At 33.1% G+C, this 19,592-nt stretch overlaps 1 protein-coding gene across 1 annotated transcript; it reads right to left on the minus strand.

The window, feature by feature from the left end:
* Positions 1 to 16,815: 16,815 nt before the first annotated feature.
* On the minus strand, positions 16,816 to 17,975 carry LOC149158760 (uncharacterized). Its single transcript, XM_089434096.1, has 2 exons — positions 17,343 to 17,975; positions 16,816 to 16,881 (listed from the first exon to the last, which is right to left on the minus strand). Exons 1-2 carry the CDS (start codon positions 17,973 to 17,975, stop codon positions 16,816 to 16,818), a joined length of 699 nt encoding a protein of 232 aa, XP_089290222.1.
* Between the last annotated feature and the right edge of the window lie 1,617 nt (positions 17,976 to 19,592).

A 19,592-nucleotide genomic window follows, 5' to 3' on the forward strand; every position in this document is an offset into this window, starting at 1 on the left:
AATAACAATAACTTCATGAATGGATATGGTTTTTTTGTTAGTATCACTATTCAATAAATCTTTGAGAAGTATCTTTAATCAATATATATTGATACTTAGTTACAAACCCATTTTTCGTGATGGTAGAATTTTAGATGTTTGTGTTTTTATTTTATGTAATGTATTTGATTGTTTTTTTTTGTGTGTATGTCAATAAATTCTTGAACACAATTTTATTTTTATTAGAATAAATTGATACAAATAACTTATATGATGATTTTAAGCATGCACAGTGTACAATGCAAGAATTACACTTCAAATGAATTGAATTCTTAGATAGCTTATCTATGCTCAATTTAATAAAAGTTCACTTATTTTGGTAAACGACCATGACATCATGAATGAAAATGTATTTTTTTTGTAACCACCACTATTAAATGTTTGTATTTTAAAACCACAATTATTTTTAATTAATATATTCTTATAATTAATTACAATTTTATGTTTTATGATAGAATTTCAAATTTTTGTGATTATAGTTTATTTTGAGTCTTTGCTTGTGTTTGTGCATATATAATGGTTTTACCCATACATAAATATCGTATATAACAATTACACTTTAAACGAGTTGAATTTGGGTATTAACTTATTTTATGTGCAAATGTATGTGCAAATTGATATTCAATCTAATAACGTCCCACTTATTCCTACAAATGATCATAACATCTATTAATTAACATATTTCAATAATTAAAATAACTATAATATCACAAATGATTATGATGATAAAAGTTTTGCAAGAATAACTACTCAATACCACAAAACATTTATCATAATTTGCAGGAAATTGCATAATTTAGAAATTAATTAGCTAGAAATTGATGCTTTATAATGATAGAATTTTAAAATGTATCTTATATTTTTTAGTATGGGTTATTTGTTGTGTTCTTTTTGTCCTTTTTGTGTGAGGTTTTTACACATACATAATATCATAATATCATACGAAAACAAGGAAAAAGTTGAATCTTGTATTTTAATTCACTTAAGTTCAATTTAATTTGTTTATAAATATTTTAATCAAAATATATTTGAAAAATACAAATACGGAGTTGAATTTTTATCCTTTGATTTATATTTGTTTTTAATTTAATAAATTAATTTTCGAAACAAATACAATTCTTTTTAAAAATATACAACTTTCTCTTTTTAAAAATATACAACTTTCTCTTTTGAACATGCTAAAGATGTCTTTTATAAGGTGCCTATGTTTCCTCTAATTACAAAACTGAATTGTAATAAGCCTTGATAATTTAATATTCAATTGCCTCAAACGAGACAAAGTGGGTCAAGTGATGTGACATATGAGAGTGTAAATATCTATTTTTATTAATATAAAAGAAAATTTGGATTTTTATGTTATGATTCTTGAAAAACTATTAAAGGCTTACACGTGATATTATACTTCTAATTCACACGAAATGAATTACACCCAAGAAGAGGAAAGATTAAAAAAAAGTTCTCTTTTTTGCTAGAGTTGAATTATTGTTTTTGCATACTACAAAGAAAACACAACCGAAAATAAAAATGTCATGGGTGAAGCTCACTTAAATTTGGAGATAAAAGGGGTATGATAAAATATAAAAGGTATATTTGGAAAGAATGATTGTACTCATACACCAAAAGTAGCAAGATGTTGCTAAAGGTCAAGGAAATGTAAATTGGAAAAGGGAAACTATTTGTTCTCCTGGGAAGTAGGAGTTAGAGCTTTGTGTGAACTACTTGGAAACATAGTTCTTGGTTGGAGGAATGCAATAGCCTTTAATTTATTTCCAACAAGAAAATATTAGATAAGTATATTCTAAAAATGAATACACTTGAATGTGTGCAAAGATGAAAAAGGATATTATATACTAAATTAAATAAACTTGTTTGGATAGAGAAATATATAAACATGGAAAACAAAACACACTTGAATGTATGAAAATATGCAAAAGGATATTATGTAATAAATTAAAGAAGTTGATTTGGATGGATATAATATATAAACATGCATAGTAACCCTTATTCACCTATAAAATTATAGTTTGTTGTAAGCTACTATAGAAAATAACTATTGCAGGTACGAAAAATAAATTTATACATAGTTTAACCTACAAAAAAATAAATGTATACCTGGTTTCACTTGTTATAGGTCAAATGACTGGAATCATATCAATTGGCCATGGAAAAAGCAGTCTTGGGTAAAGTAATACTAGGGCCTAAAGGACAACCTTCACAAAATCCCATGACAAGGGTTCAACACGCCTCTTGCCTAATTTGTGTATTCTCTTCTTCAAAGAAAATGGTGGTAATAGTAAATTATATACAATCATTATACAAAAAAATATATATATTGTTGACACAAATATCTAATATTTACTCATGGAATATAAATAGAACAAATATTATAGTATTGTAAACTTTTGATGGAATCACTTCATTACACACAGTAACACGTAATAGATTGTATAAATTTTTCTTATGAATAAAAAGAAAGATTTACATTCTTGGGGCTATATGATGGCGAAAACTATTTTCTAATAATTAAATATTATCACTAACAAAGAGAGGGTAAATCCCTTGAATTTAAATTGATATACATGCATTATTTTGAGTGTTGGTCCTTTTGGAAAAATCCCTAGCTAGATAAGGCCTTTCTTTACAGTCAAACGACATCAAATTTCCTTGTTGCGAGCATCAAGAAAAAAATGGAATCGACATTAAAACCCTGTAAAGAGGAACCATTGGATAAGTACTTGAAGGCCAAAGTGTACGCAAAAAAACTTGCATGAATTTTGACCCCAAAACAGTGTCACAAGATAACCCAAGTTGGTCATAGACTAACCTACACACATAAGAATAGAATTCCTTAGTTTGGATTGGAATCACTCTAAATTAATTAGGAAAGTAATGTTATAGAGGGTCTTGAGATAAGTAGAGTCTAACCTTAGTAACATAGATGACATCCTTGAATCTGATACTTTGTTGTAAAGGGAATAACATTAGTATTGTACATATATGCTTCTACAAAGAAAAATTATATCGAGATGAGAATCAAGTTACGGTTTAATCATAGAGTGATAATTTTAGAAATATTGTATAATATTGGAAGGCACTACATGCATGAAGGGTACTTCATTTTGAAATCATTGAGAAAAATAGAAATTGTGCTGAAATCCTTTGAGGGAAGCATAGCCAATGTGTGATACATGGAAACCAAAAAGTTAGAAGTAAAAAATACAATAATATACCCAATATGAAAGAATGGCTATACTATAACAAAATATGTGAATATATAGGAACTAAATACCTTATTATGGCTTACTGAAGGATTTCATCCATACCACATTTTACAAGGAGTCTGTTTCTAAGAGCATGAGATGGACATAAGATTTTCACATACATAGCACATAGAATCACATCATCTCAAAATATCAATGTTCTATTTTTGAAAAACCTCATTGAGAAAACTATATTCAATATAGTAATGTTCATTCTTTCAACTACATAGTTTTGTTGAGAATTGTATGGAACTATGCTCTGATGTTGAATCCCATGCTTGCAGGGATATTTTTCATATTCACTAGAGTACATTATCTTCCATTAACAGTATGAATAGAGCTAATATGTGATTATGTTTCATATCCAATCCCTACATGAAAATACTTAAAAGTTTTGAAAGCTTGAGATTTACTTTCCAATAAGTAAACACAACACATTCCAGTGTAATCATCAACACAATTCTTCATACATTTATTTTCATTAGCATAAGGAAAATGCACAGGACCAAACAAACTAAAATATATATGTCCAACCTTTCTACATGAATAAAGGGGCATTGCTAGAAAATGTGAAAAAGGAACAATAGATTTCTTATATTGCTAGCATATGTGAACAAGGTGAAAGTTATCCCAGTAATAATATTAGGCAAAGAAGTTAGAAATGATTATACATAGCTATAGACCCATAAAAATAAGGAAGTCGCAAATCCCACATATATTTAGTAGGGTACTCAATTAACATATATAATGATTAAGTTAGTTAGGTATAAAAATAGAAACGCGTTGAGTTCTCATTCTTTGGGTATTAAATCACCCTTGAGGAGGAAGGGTCATGACTAAGTAGACCGAAAAATGAGATAATATTGATGGATAGTCTATGAGCTCTTGGTAGAATAAACAACGTTACAATGTAGATAATCCCAACAAGTTTCCACATAGTAGAGAAATTTTTTGGGGGTAATATTTAGAGTGGGTTAATATTCCAAGGTTTTTCAAAATAAAAAATAAAAAATAGTTGTCAGTTTGGACATCTTTTTTTAATCTATTTGCTCAAAGTTTATACTTTAAAATTATTTTAACCTAAAAATCATTAGAAATCTCTATATTTTTATGAAAATATCATGAAACATTTTACACTATGCATATTATGGAGTACTAATGTTACACAAGGTTTATAAGATTTAAAAAAAAATCATTCTTGAAATTTTTGCTATTAGATAGAAACCTTCGAGAAGAAAGAAAAAACATGGCATAGTTGTGGAAAATATATAAAATAATTAAGTGAGTAAAAGAGAAGAATAACATGAGACATTGTTGAATAAAACTAACATATGTGGAATAATTAACAAGGAATAAAGTTTTCTGTCATTTAATGTTTTCATGTTGTGAGCCTTTGTGACATAGTCCTCATGAAAATCCTCAAGGCGAAGGGTGTGTAAATTTTATGATATTTTTCTTTGAAATGATGAAAGAAAACTTAGGAGCATAAATGTAGTTATATTACAATTTAGTGAAGGAAACAATGGTTTCTTATTTTATTTCGTAAAAATTTTTTATGCATGTCCAAGTTTATTTCACCTTCATGGCTTATTTTGATCATAGTGAGAACTAAGGAATTGTGATTGTACATATAAAATAAAAGTATGAACATTTTTAGTAGAACAGTTTCAATAGAAGGTGATGTAGGTGTTACCTCTCCTAAACAATGTGTAATGTTGAACAATTATCTCCTTATTAATGAAAGGTACTACCTTTCCCATTCAGTGTATATCTATTTTACTAGATTTCCATATATTTTAATATTTTTCCTAAAATACATTCATTAATTAGTCAATAACCACCAAAAAATATACTTTTATATTGTAATGCCAATCTCTTCCAAATCACGTGGAAGATGTCTTGCATATCTCACACTCATTCAAAGGGGGATTTTCATCAATAATGAGGTTAGAGAAACATTAATATGTGTATAATGGTTTCAATATATTTTGGTTTGTATCCTTTAAATTCCATTCCTAAAGAAATAAATGGGAATGCTTTCGAGATTTTCATCTTTTTATTACAAAAATTACTCATAGACTGTACATATCAATGAAAGTCAGTGAAAGCCATTGCATTGAACTCAACAATGCCTTAGATTTCTATACAAAGACTCAACATTTAACTTAGAATTAAATAGACAAAGTGAAAACAAAGACAAAACAAAACAAAATATAAAAGAAAATCTTTATATATATATATTATATTAAATATATATATATAATATATAATATAAATATATATATATATATATATATAGAACATAATATATATGATTCCTTAATTTTGCTATGTTGATAGTGTGTATATCATATAATAGGATTTCTATAAATTTAATTTAATTATTAATAATTAATAGGTTGATGTTGTAATTTAATAATGAATAATTAATAATTTTAATATCATTCATTAGAAGGTTGAGATTTATTTAAAACGCAGTTATGATCTCTAATTTCAATTTAATTAAAAACATTGTTTCAAAATTAATTTAAAATATACTATATATAATATTTTGACTATAAAATGATTTATTGGGTTTATTATAACTATTGTGACCATATAATTAAATGGATTGAACATTTCTATAGCCATCAATCTATTATAAGAATCAAAACACTAGCCTTATTATTATTATTGGAGTTATATAATATATAAAAGTATGTTTATCCATGTAGATTCACCCCACTATTATTATGGAAAGCCTTTAGTTGGAAACATTTCTTCTTAAGTTACCATGGCTTAGAAATAACACATTCCCAATATGATGTGTTAATATGTCATTTTCTTAAATTAATTAATTTGAGACAATTTAATTAAAAGAGTATACCTAATCTCGATAGAAATCTTATCATTGATATGTGAACATTACCATGAATATTCCAACATATTCTATGGGAATTAAATATCTACTATCAACCTAATAATTAAATTATAACTATGGAAGATCTATTCTTACTATCAGCGTAATTATAGGCATATATATTTTGGAATTTATTTCTAATTTAAGTTAAAACAAAATATTAACATTAAATTAAGACAAACTAGGGAAGCCATATAAATCAAATGGATTGAACTGCAAATAAAACCAATCCATGATAGCCATCAAAATGGGCACCCCATTATTCCTATCACATTTCATAGATTAAAAAAACAATAGAAATGAACTAAATTATAACTTTATTACAAAATATATTGTGCTTATTTATTAAAAAAATAAAAATTGCATGCATATTTCAACAGTAACAAAAATATTAGTGGAACATTTTAGTGATGAAATATGTCAATATTACTATGGATGTTCCAACATATTCCATGGGGTTTAAATATCTTCCATCAATCTAATAATTAACTTATAACTATGGTGATTAGCATAACTATAGGCATATATATTGTGTGCTCGATCGACTTACATACTAATTGTTGGACTCCAAAAGGTGGATCATTAATTCTTACTGGAATGTTTATATTATGTTGGTGTATTTCCTATTTATGACATTCCAACCAAATCTCCATTTCATTTTGTTCTCTTTATATCTGAATATTGCTACTATCCAACTCAATATGTCATGAATCCTAGAATGATTGGAGGTAACTTTGTCAGTATCGATCTGCATGGATTGGGTTTTATCTTGACCATCATTTTCTTCTATAATTGTTATTGTATTAACATGGGGTGAATCACAGGTCAAGTCGATGTTCAATTTTTTTTCTTGTTCGGTTCAGTCAACTATCCTTGGTTCTATACCTATGATGATCTTCTTTCTATGTTGATATTTTCTGGAGTCGATTGTTTATTTTCCTATGTTTGCTGAACTACCATAATTTTCTATAGTAATATTTCAATGAACACATATTTTCCATGTCCAAGAAACTGCAAGACGCTAGGCCAAATAGATTATTCTAGAAATTGTTCTAATTTTCTAGGCTTCTTTTCTTTTCTACCCTCTATGGTGTATCCTCAAAAAAATTTCATGCAATTGAGTGTATATTTTGTTACTGTTGTGGGTCTTATAGTTGAATACCTAGAAATATTTCATTCACATTTAAGATGTATGTTTACGTCCTGTTGTTTTCCAACTCCCTGAGTCTTATCATGCAATATTCTTATGAGATTATTTCACAGGTACTAAGAGGTCAAATTTAAATGGTTGTGTATAATTATGCTTCCCTTTCTTCTTCTTTCTCAGCGTCTGGAAGGAGTAAAACTATATCCCCTTGTTCTTCTCAAGCTTGTGGTGGAATTGGGAATATTATGTTAGATTATTATTGATATATATATATATATATATATATATATATATATATATATATATATATATATATATATATATATATATATATATATATATATATACATACATAAATTGTAGGCTAATACATAATATCTTTCTTGTCTACATCTAACAGTCAACATACTAAACTTCAATTATTTGAGGGACAAATGAATTTGTGATAAGGGAGCAAACAATGTTTGTATGTGTTGAGGTGCTCTCCATTTATTGGAAGATTTTTAAACATTTCTGGAGGACTAATTGGTGAAGTTTGTTTCATGTCTAGCCAAATTATTAAAGAGGGGAGCCAAATGGATTTATTAGAATTTTTACATTCATACTGGTTCATATTCGGCATGTCACCAATGTGTTTTTCCTGGTTGTACATTTTTTTTGTCATGATTACTTAACCAATTTATTGTAGAACACTCAGTTTAATGTTAGAGACTCTCCCTATTCATGCAAAATGACTCTCATTAGGAAAAATTTAGAAATAAGAAAAAAAATTGAGATATCAAAAGCTTAATTTAACAATACATATATTTAACACAATAATATAAACATGACTAAATAGGAACCGAATAAAGAATATGTTTTATTCGTGCGACATTGAATAGTGAAAATAGGAAAAAAAATATAGAAATACACAATTTTGAAATTTTGAAATTTTATAATTTTGAAATACATATAACTAAATATAGAAAAAATCATATCTATACTTGATTAATATTAATTGATGGAAGGAATAATAGTTGAAATGAAATGAGTACTCGTCAAGATCATTATCATATGTTGACTCACGAAAAATTTGTTTTGGGTCAATATCGTTAATCAAATCCATTTCCATATGTTGCCAAATGAAAATTGATTTTTGGGTCAATATCCATAATCAAAATATCATCTCCAAAATATACATCATTTATTATATTCCTTTATTATGGGATTGAATTTGGAGTTACACTTCATTCAAATTTATCTATATGTTATGCCACTTTAGGTACATAAAAGATATAGTTTTAATGCTATAGTTAATGTGTTAGATATTAAAATTGATGTGTGTTGTAAAATTTCACTAATTACAATTTCATGATTGTGAAGTGTACTAGGGGTCATAGTTTCTAGAATTCACTGTGTTTTAAAGATTGTGGTGCACTGTGGTTTAATTAATTTTAGAGTTAGTCCCTTAAGAATGATCAAGTGTCATTGTTTTTTAATAGTAATAGTGGTTAGAGGTTACATTATGGAAGGGTTTGTAATTATGTAAGAGTATGAGTGATCACACTAAATTAGTCGTTGTGGGTCATATTAGGGTTTTTACATTCATAATGGTTTTTGGTTAAGGGGCACATATTTTATCAGATATTATAGTGGTGAGAGTGGTCAAAGGTTACATTAAATAAGGGGAACAATTTTGTGGGGGTTAATATATAGTGTAATATATAGAAATATCTAATAATAAATTCATTATAATTAGTGAATTTATAGATACATATATCAATATATATTTGTATAGATCAAAATATTATTGGTAAACCCAATGTGTGTTTCCTACCTCATTGTTTTAATTCAATAATTAATTGGTTGTACTTAAAAAAGCACATTGATCTAGTGGCTAGATTTTTCATACTCCTAGAGTTTTGCAAGGCTCTTAGAAATAAGGGAAAAAATAGGTTATCTCAAACTTTGAAATAAGTATTTTATTTATATATTTATCATTCAAAATTTTCAAACAAAAAGTATTTAGAAAATAATATAAATTAATTTTTTTTAATTACTAATGAAGAAGATTATTAATCAATATGACTTTAATGAAGATGATTATTAATCTATATACTTTTATTTATTACTTACAAAATTTATTTTATTAGTGAAAAATGTTATTAAGCCATATGAATTTTAATAATTTTTTTTCTTATTTAAGAACTTATCCCCAAATTTTGTTTTGACAAAATTTTATAGCAAAGAAATTATGTATAATTATTTCATAGCTTTTTGGAAATTGTGTGAATTCAAACCAGGTAGGATAGTGTGAGTCACTAATATAAATATTGACATTTCAAATTTGAGCATTAACTTTGTGCATAGTATGTGCACTTTGAAGAAAGAAATTTACACATTGAGTTTTTAAATTTCACCATTACTTTTTTAACTTTGAAATTTTGTCTTTTTTGCTGCAAAAGACACTGGCCTTTTTTTTGGTAGGTAAGCACCCACGAGGGATTTGAACCAGTGACATATTGCAAGGAGTTCCTTAATAGTGCACCCATTCACAGTCAATCCAAAGCCCAGTGAGCAAACTGACCATTTTTTACTTCAAAAGAAAATAAATGTTATTTTAAAATTTAACTTTCAACTTTTTTACTTTGTCATCAACTGTTTCGTCTTTCTCATTTTAAAATTCCCAATATTTTACCTAAAAATAAATTAACATTTTTTTTTTAAATTTAACTTTTAATCTTTTACTTTGCCTTTCTTTACATTTTAAAGGTTAATTATTTTGGTTTGCATTTTTTTAATTTAATGGTTGACTTTTTTATGTAATTAGTATTTTTCTTTTTAAATTTAAATTAATTAGTATTTTTCTTTTTAAATTTAAATTACTTTTTTCTTTTTCCGGCTACCATTGAAATGAATATTCTACTTTCTAAATTTGGGTAACTTTTTGCTTTTATAGGGTGTCTTTTTGAATTCGAGTCGTTTAGTTCATAGACGTTTCGGCCGATTTCAAAAATAACAATGTATTAGGGCCAATATGTAATTATTTTCTTGATCACCGAAATCATGGTCACGCTTAAGTGTTCACCGATAGTGTTTTTATGGGTAACCCCAATTTTGTTGCCTCTGTTTTTTTGTTGGGAAGAGTTATACTTCACAACTTTATACTTCAAAATTCCTATGCTGATATAACAACTAACTGAAACCATAATTGAAATTATACCATATGATTTAGATGTATCAATAAAATTTGAACAATAAAACATGATTTAGACCTTTCACAAAAATATCTATTTAAGTGAAGTTATGCAATCCTATCTTATTCATCACAAATTAATAAAAAGAAAAAAGAAAGTCAAATTAGAACAAAATCAATAAACTAACCTAAATAACTACCGCCAATAATCTCATATAGTTTAATCATTCATATCAACGATAAATTTAAATTTCCATTTCATAAATCAAATCATTATCTCTAAATGTCATTATAAAAGAAGTAGTTTAAATGTGTGCACATGTCCGATCTTTGGTGACCCTTCCAAGCTTCGATAACGTCTGCCTTCTACTTTCATCGAGCTTCGTTTATGTTTCATGAAGCACGTCATGTTAAGCACCATACAATCACCCTCTCCCTTTCTCTCTTCCTATCTCAACCTCACTATCCCTTTGTCTCTTGCTTGCTCCATTTCTACTTCCTCCGCCTTTGGCCCCTGTCTTCTTTTCTCTCTCACCATTCTCTCACTTTCTCCCCCTTTCTCTTGCTATTTCCCAATCTCATTACCTCCCAATATTTCTCTTTCTCACTCAGAATTTCTCTTTCACATACTCTCTGACATTATATCCTCCTCACTCTCTCTGTAAATCTCTTCACCTCTCCCCCTCTCCAATTTTCCCTCTCTCATTTTCTTATTTCCTCTCTCATTCTCTCTCTTTTTCTATCTCTCTCCCCCTATATCTATCTCTCTACCTCATTCTCTCTTTTTCTATCTCTCTTTCTTGATGTCTCTCTCGCATTCTCTATCCTTGTCTCACTTTCACTGCCTCTCTTCCCCCTTCCATCTCCCACTTGAACTGTGTATATCCCTCCCTCCCTCTCTCTCTCTCTCTCTCTCCAAATATCCCTAACTCTCTCTCAATAACTGTCTCATCTCCACCCATATTAACACCAGGTAATATAAAAAAAAAATTGGGTTACGGCAATAACACCAACTATATATATATATATATATATAATATATATTATATATATATATATATATATATATACGTATACTTAATCGAAAGGTGTTTGCTGTGGAAATTTACCATAACGCAAGTCAGTGTTTTGATTTGTTAAATACTGTAAAGTCTTAATGTTAATACGAAGCATCTGCGCCTCAAATATTATACCATGGATATTTTTTTATTACTACACGACTATGTGTTTTAATACTGTACCGTATGCATGAGCTGGCAATGTCATCTCGGAACACCTGGACTCAGCATTTAAGTTTACTGACTTGTTCACGTGATTTGGGCATGGCTCCCAGATTGGGAACTTTCCCGCTTTTCCTCTTTGGTATTCCCGCTTCGATCTACGGTGAGCAAACTTTGGCAGAGATCAATGGAGGAGATAGCTCCACGTCTCCTAGGTTGGCTCTTTGCATTTATAAGGTGGATCCCCCGGATACTTCATGATTTCTTTGGTTCTGCTCGGCGCTCCATTGCCTCCGCGCCATTCTGTCACTGCTGCGAGTCTTTCCCTTGGTTCTGTTCTGATTTTCCTCCAGCATGCAACACCGCCATGGCACCACCGCTCGAGGGATGCAAGCTACCTAGCTGGCTCGGTAAGTTTTCTACCTGTTTAACAAAGGTTGCAAGGTTTCCTATGATTAACTTTAAGGAACGACTGGTAATGAACTTCTCTCTTGACAGGTTTTGAATGGCGGCCATTGGAGCTTAACGGCGGTATGCGCTTTCCCTCAGGTGCTAACCGGCCAGACTTTCCACAGGTGCACAAAGAAATCTTCTCTTACACTCAATGTATCTCATGGTTAAAACATTACTTGTCTTCTGTCATAGGGTTATTCTCCGAGCTGGTTCTGAGTTCCCAACCTTACTTCTTCATGGTTGGGCGCAGATGGCGGAGAACAATTATCTTCGTGACTGCTAGGTTAAATCCTTTTTCTAGTTACCACGGAACAGAGGAATGTCAGTCTCTGGTTCATGAGACTGTACCACTCGGCCGCTGAGTAATATGACTATTTGAGCCTGATTCCTCTCTATGTTATTGTGCTTAAGTTTAAGTTAATATACTTTGTGAATTCTCAGCATATGTTTCCCGGCTCGAAACCCATTGTGGGATGGCGGCCCTTTGTTTAATACGGACATTGGTTATATTTAAAGTTAATAGCTATCATGTATTTGTACAGTTCCATGAGGAACGAGTCTCAAACATTTCTCGTTTAAGGAATATGATTTTCTCGTCATGAAATGTATCTATCTTGTTTATAATTTACATGGTTCAATTCTCTGATTGAATTTTCTTATTTTTCATTCGGTCTTGGGACGCCATGAGAGGTCGCACTTGCATCCTATTCGATGGTTGCATGGTCGATCTCGGGCTTGGTTCTATGAAAATATACATCTACTCGGAACCATTTACTTTCAAGGCATAAGTTATGTTTTGTTTCTATATTTCCAATCGGAAGTTATTCTATCTGAAACATGAATGGAAGATTCTATAGTTTGCATGTGAATGTCAGGGTTTGATATGTATCATTTGTTTATTACAAAAATACCTATCTTACGCCCTTACGGCTCTTAGAACAGGACTATCGTTCTTTATAGAGTTATTTCAGCTCAACACTACGAGGGTTATCATTTATGTTCTTATTGCTCTGTTCATTGTTTATCATTTGAAGTCCATATATGTAACATAAGTTCTATTTTTGATCTTGTCTATTTTTCCCAAAGAAATAGAGCGGAATGCTCTCGCATGCGTTACATTCTTTGAAATCGAACCCGGGCCTCTTGGCTCAGGGTTACGATGCAAGAAATACGTAATATCTTTCTGCAATAGTCTTCGAGCCTCTTCGTGAGGGTTTTGAAGAAAATACAGGTTACTATTTGGTTATGCCGGTCACGGTGCTGAAGCAGCTAACTCTATTTTTATTGGTTTAAGTCTTTCTTTTCTACCGAGTACAAATTCATTAAATACCGACTAGGTTATATCGTTTAAGATTCTGCTTGAAACCCTGACTTAAGGTTTGATGTCACGGCTTCCTACCTTCTGTCTGTCTCTACAGCCATAAGTCAACATACTCTGCCTTGAGGTTATCGGTTACTCAGGAAGAGGTGGTTTACCTTCTTTAATTACAGGTTAGGGTAACAATACCATAGCAGAACTTTCCACTATTTCAGTGTTATTTAGTTCTCTTACCCGACCCTAACTTCCACAGGGACAGGTTCCATTCCCATAAATCCCTATCGGTGGTCATTATAGTTATGTCGTTCCACGAATGGTACACCATTTGGTATAAGGCACAAATTTCTAATATCACTTTAAAACCACAAGTATTAGGTCTTATAGCCAAGGTACAGATTCTAATGTGTGTTCTATCTTTACCCTAATAAGAGTAACAGAGGTTTGCAAGTATTCTGGTCTATCAGCTTAATACAAGAAACGACAATTATATTAATCCACCGTTTAAATATAACAACTACAGGCATAATAGGTTCTCGTTACTTACCTAGTCACTGCGCGCAATGTATTTCTTGTAGCAAGCCTCCTGCAAATTCCTGTGTCAAGCTTATTAACCACCCATCCATGAGACTTGTCCTTCGGGACCTGAGCCTCCCCCCGAGCTTATCCTTACCGGATCACAATCCTCAGTAAGACAGCACACAGTGCTTGACTATCTGGTCTCTACCAGACTTAGTCCAAAACAAGGTTTTTCCCCTTTTTCCTCCTCTGTCTGTCTCTACAGCACAGAGAGAAAAACTCCACCCATTTCCTTTTTCCTGGAAATCCTTCCAGTTAAGGGAGGTGGTTATTTTCAGTTCCATTAACTGCTTTCCCTTTTGGGAAACTCAATGCTCTTTTGAGTAATTCTTTAAACATTACTTTAATGCATAATTTAAATTAACATATTACTCTTTTAAAAGAAAATAAGTTCTCAATGTCATTCAGTTTTTACCACAGTAAAATTTTAAATAATTACATTTACGGGGTCATCACATCTCCCCCCCTTGAGTTTGGACATCGTCCCGATGTCTAGTGTTCTCAAACAGCTCCGGATAAGCTTTCCGAAAAAGCTCCTCATCTTCCCAAGTGGCCTCATCCATCCCATAGTGCTGCCACTGCACTTTAATTTGGGTAATAACCCGCTTCCGCAGCTGTACTTCTCTCCGGTCGAGAATGTTCAGCGGCTCGACCAAGACCTCTCCTTCCTGTTCGACCTACAAACAATACCAGTGTCAGTTTTCTATCTCTTGACACTTCTTCAATTAGTTCATTGAAAGTAACTCTTACCCGTATATCTTGCCACTTGATCACATGCTTAGGGTCATAAATATAATTTTTAAGCATGGATACATGGAAGACATTATGAATTCTAATGTCGCTTTGTAAGGCTAGCTGATATGCTACTGGCCCAACTCTTGCCAAGACCTGAAAAGGTCCAAAATAACGAGGCGTGAGTTTGGCACAACTGCTCCATTGCAAAGTACTATTCCTGGCTTGTATTCTTATGTAAACGTGGTTGTCCACCTGATACTCTTTGAACCTTCTTTTTCGATCTGCAAAATTCTTTTGTCGATCCTGAGCGGCCTTCAAGTTAGCTCGCACCTTTTTAACCATGTCCTCCATTTCTTTGAGCATTTCAAGCCCCAACCTTAACTTATCCTCCAGGCCACTCCAATTTGAGGGCGTCCGACATTTGCGTCCATACAAGACTTCAAATGGAGACATTTGAATTGATGTGTGATATCCGTTGTTATAAGCGAATTCCACCAGGTGTAGATAATCCTCCCACTGAGTCGGTTTTTGCATTACACATGCTCTCAGCATGTCTTCCAACACCTGATTTACTCTCTCCGTCTGTCCATCAGTCTGGGGATGGTATGCTGTACTAAAATTCAACTGTGTACCCAGTTCTGCAAATAGTGCTTTCCAAAAAGCGGATGTAAACTTTACATCCCGATCTGATATTATAGTCTTCGGAAGCCCGTGGAGTCTGAACACATTCTGCATAAATATGTGTGCAATTTGGACTGCCCTGTAAGTCGATTGCACTGGAATAAAATGGGCTGCTTTACTCAGTTTATCAACTACCACCATAATAGAGTCATTGTTTCTCTTTGTTCTAGGCAACCCAGTTATAAAATCCATGGATATAATTTCCCATTTCCATTCCGGAACTGGTAGAGGTTGCAATAACCCAGCCGGATGCTGATGCTCTGTCTTGATCTGCTGGCATTCTAGACATCGCGCTAAATATTCAGCTACATGTCTTTTCATTCCTGGCCAGTAGTACTCTTTCCGAAGTGCAGCAAGCATTTTCTGATATCCAGGATGACCTGCGTAGTGACTGGTATGAAACTCATTCAGAATTAAGTCTCTAAGATTATTGTCATTTGGTACAAACAGTATCTTTTTATAAAATATCATTCCATCTTTGCTCACTTCATACCCTTGCTGGCTTCCCTGGCTGGAAAGTGACTTTTGTTGCTTCCTTTGCTGATATTCGGCATCCAGGTTTGCTGCTGTTTTTATCTTTTCCTGAAAGGAGTTCTCCCACTTGCTGAGAGTAACTTCATATAAACAATGTACTTTTAGGCTTAGAGCATCTGCTACGTGATTTTCTTTTCCTTTCAGATGCTTGATATCAAAATCGAATCCGCTTAACAAATCTGCCCAGCGGGCTTGCCTTTCATTCAGAGTGGGCTGACTGAAATAGTTTATCAAGCTATGATGGTCTGTTAATAGCAGAAATTTCTTACCCAAAAGATAATGTCGCCACATTTTAAGGGCATGCATGATGGCTGCCAGTTCCAAGTCGTAGGCAGAGTACTTCTGCTCATGTTCTTTCAGCTTTCTTGACTCATAGGCGATCACTCTTCCCTCTTGCATTAACACACCTCCAACGCCTTCTCGACTAGCGTCGGTGCATACTACATAATCCTTATTAGGATCAGCTATGCTTAGAATGGGTGCCGTAGTGAGTAAGTGTTTAAGTCGTTCAAAACTTTGCTGACATTCCAAAGTCCATTTGAATGTCCTTCCTTTCTTTTGTAAAGATGTGATAGGATATGCCACCCTCGAGAAACCCTCCACGAATCTTTTATAGTACCTTGCTAACCCCATGAAAGATCTGATATCTGCCACATCTTTGGGCACAGGCCAATTCATTATGGTTTTAATTTTCTCAGGATCCACTGCAATCCCTTCCTTGGTGATCACATGGCCTAAATACTGAATCTCTTCTTTGTAGAAATCACACTTGCTGAATTTAGCATACAGCTGATGCTCTCGCAGGGTTTGCAGCACTATCCGGAGGTGCTCCTCGTGTTCCTCCCTGGAACGAGAATAAATCAGAATATCATCAATGAATATTAGTACAAACTTGTCTAAAAACTGATGGAACACGCTGTTCATCAAACACATGAATGTGGCGGGTGCATTAGTCAATCCGAAAGGCAACACTACAAATTCGTAGTGCCCATATCGGGTTCTAAAGGCTATTTTAGCAATATCTTCTTCTTTAATTCTGATCTGATGATAACCAGATCGCAGATCGATTTTGGAGAATACTGTCGCCCCCTTGACCTGGTCAAAAAGCTCATCAATCCGAGGTAAGGGGTATTTATTTTTGATTGTGAGTTTGTTCAGCTGCCGGTAATCGATACACATTCGAAAGGTTCCATCTTTCTTCTTGACAAACAACACCGGTGCTCCCCATGGAGATACACTGGGACGGATATACTTTTTATCCAACAATTCTTGTAATTGCATTTTCAGCTCAGTCAACTCAGGTACATTCATCCTATAAGGTGTCCGCGAAACTGGGATAGCACCAAGTATTAACTCAATGGTGAAGTCAATATCCCGCTTCGGAGGTAATCCAGGAATTTCCTCCGGAAACACATCCGCGAATTCTTTTATTATTGGAAGATGGTCCAGCGGACCCCCTTTATCTTTGGTTTCTGCATAATTTATCTGAATGGCATACGCTTGGCATCTTTTCCGAATGCATTTCACTAACTGGGATGCAGTGATAGGCCGGATCTGCACTGGCCGTTTAATTCCCTGCATCTCCTGTTCCATTCCCGAGTCATCCTTGAATCGTATCACTTTCGTTTTGTAGTTCACTAAAGCCCAATGCTTTTCTAACCAATCCATTCCAATCAGGACGTCATAGGACCCAAGTGGAAGCATGTTCAGATCTGCTACCACCGGCTGTCCTGCCACTGTTACGGAACAGTTTCTAATTTTCTCCATTACTCGCCTTTTAGCCCCAGTAGCTAGCTGTACTAGCCATGGATTCTTAAATTTTTCAGGCTGCAATTTACACCGTTCAACTATCTTTGGACTAATATAACTCAAATTAGCTCCAGGGTCAATTAGAACAGTGATAGAAAGGTCTGAAATTTTACCTTCGAATTCTACCATTGTGGGCTGATATTCTGCCTAGCGGTCGTCCAAGGCTACATTAATTTTGTGCACACTTCATCCCACATTGCCCACGGTTGATGCCTCATGAATCTGAGAGATCTGATTAGTTCCTTTCCGCTGCGGGCAGTTCTTGACATAGTGTGCTCCGCCACAGTCCCAACACTGTACTGAGGGTTTGTTTACTCCCTCATTATCCAATTTGATGGATGGCTCTCCCATTCTAGTTTCATTAATAGGCTTGGGTCTGAATGAGCTTCTTGGTGCTGCTTTGCTACTCTGGCCTTTGACACTTCCTTTAGCTCCACCAACCCGACCTCCTCTATTGTTTCCCACAACTTTACTACCCTTCTTCTCATTCCATTTCCTATTGGAACTGTCCCCTTTCTGCTTGCTCTGCTGGTAGCACATTCTTGCTTTACGGATAGCTTCGTCCATGGTTCTGGGATTTTCAAATTCAATCCTTTCTCTCATATACATGGGCAAACTGCTAACGAACCTTTGCACCTTTGCTTTTTCTTCTTTAAGGTAGGGTACATAACGGAGCAAGGAGGTGAAACGATTGATGAACTCATCCATAGTCTGTTGTCCTAATCGCAGATCATGGAATTCCTTTGCTTTTTCGTCATAAAAGCGCTCTGTCAAATATCTCTCTTTAAAGTATTTTTGAAATTTTTCCCATGTTATGGTTCGCTCGCTTACCCCCTTTACAATTTTAACTTCTTCCCACCACAATGTTGCCTTCCCTTGCAACTGAAAAATGGCCAATCTCGCCTTCAGGTTATGGTCATACTCATATAGCTGGAAATATTTATTCATGTTAATCAGCCATGCTTCAGCTGCTTCTTCTTGCTCTCCATCGTAGTGTGGGGGTTTGATTTTCCAGAATTCTCCCTGCAATTCCACCTTCTGCCGCTTTGAAGTCTGTTGTTCTGAGGAATTATCAGATTGATCTTCTCCATCTTCTGGAATCTTAGATTCTGCATGATAACACTGCTCCTCCGTCATTCTCGGCTGCTCTGCACTAGGGTTGGCCAGTGGCGGGTTCTGTTTGTCAGACAAACTTTTTAATATCCTTTCCTGCTCCATTGTCAAACGTGCATTGTCTTCACGCAACCGAGCCATTTCATTCTTCAGCTCTTGAACTGTTTCTAATATGGCCAGATTTGTACTACGGGTCTCTTCTCCCAACTGCACCCACAACTCTGGGTTGTTCCCCGGATTCATTTTTCCTGTATTCACCTGGTCTGGTCTAATCATAAAACAGTCAACATTGTGAGCTTCTGGCACAATTTAATCACACCAATCAAGAAATATCAATACTATCAGGACTCTTTTTTTTTTCTTTCTTTCTTTTAAAGGAAAACATGCTATTCATATCCCAAAGGCCACAGTATGGCAACCTGGGCTCTGATACCAATTGTCACATCTCCACCCATATTAACACCAGGTAATATAAAAAAAAAATTGGGTTACGCCAATAACACCAACTATATATATAAATAAATAAATATATAAATATATATATATATATATATATATATATACGGCAATAGCACCAACTATATATATATATATACGTATACTTAATCGAAAGGTGTTTGCTGTGGAAATTTA

This window comes from Pinus tabuliformis, chromosome 5_2, assembly GCF_031772625.1.
Source record: "Pinus tabuliformis cultivar Carrire ecotype Pingquan chromosome 5_2, CPIR1, whole genome shotgun sequence".
Taxonomy (NCBI): Eukaryota; Viridiplantae; Streptophyta; class Pinopsida; order Pinales; family Pinaceae; genus Pinus; species Pinus tabuliformis.

What these genes read in the sequence shown, in the direction of transcription:
- LOC149158760 (XM_089434096.1), bottom strand. Translation starts at nt 17,975, where the DNA reads ATGGTAGAATTCGAAGGTAAAATTTCAGACCTTTCTATCACTGTTCTA. An exon ending in GGACACCTTATAGGATGAAT is followed by an intron (nt 16,882 to 17,342) that starts GTACCTGAGTTG and finishes TTCTCGTTCCAG; the next exon opens with GGAGGAACACGAGGAGCACC.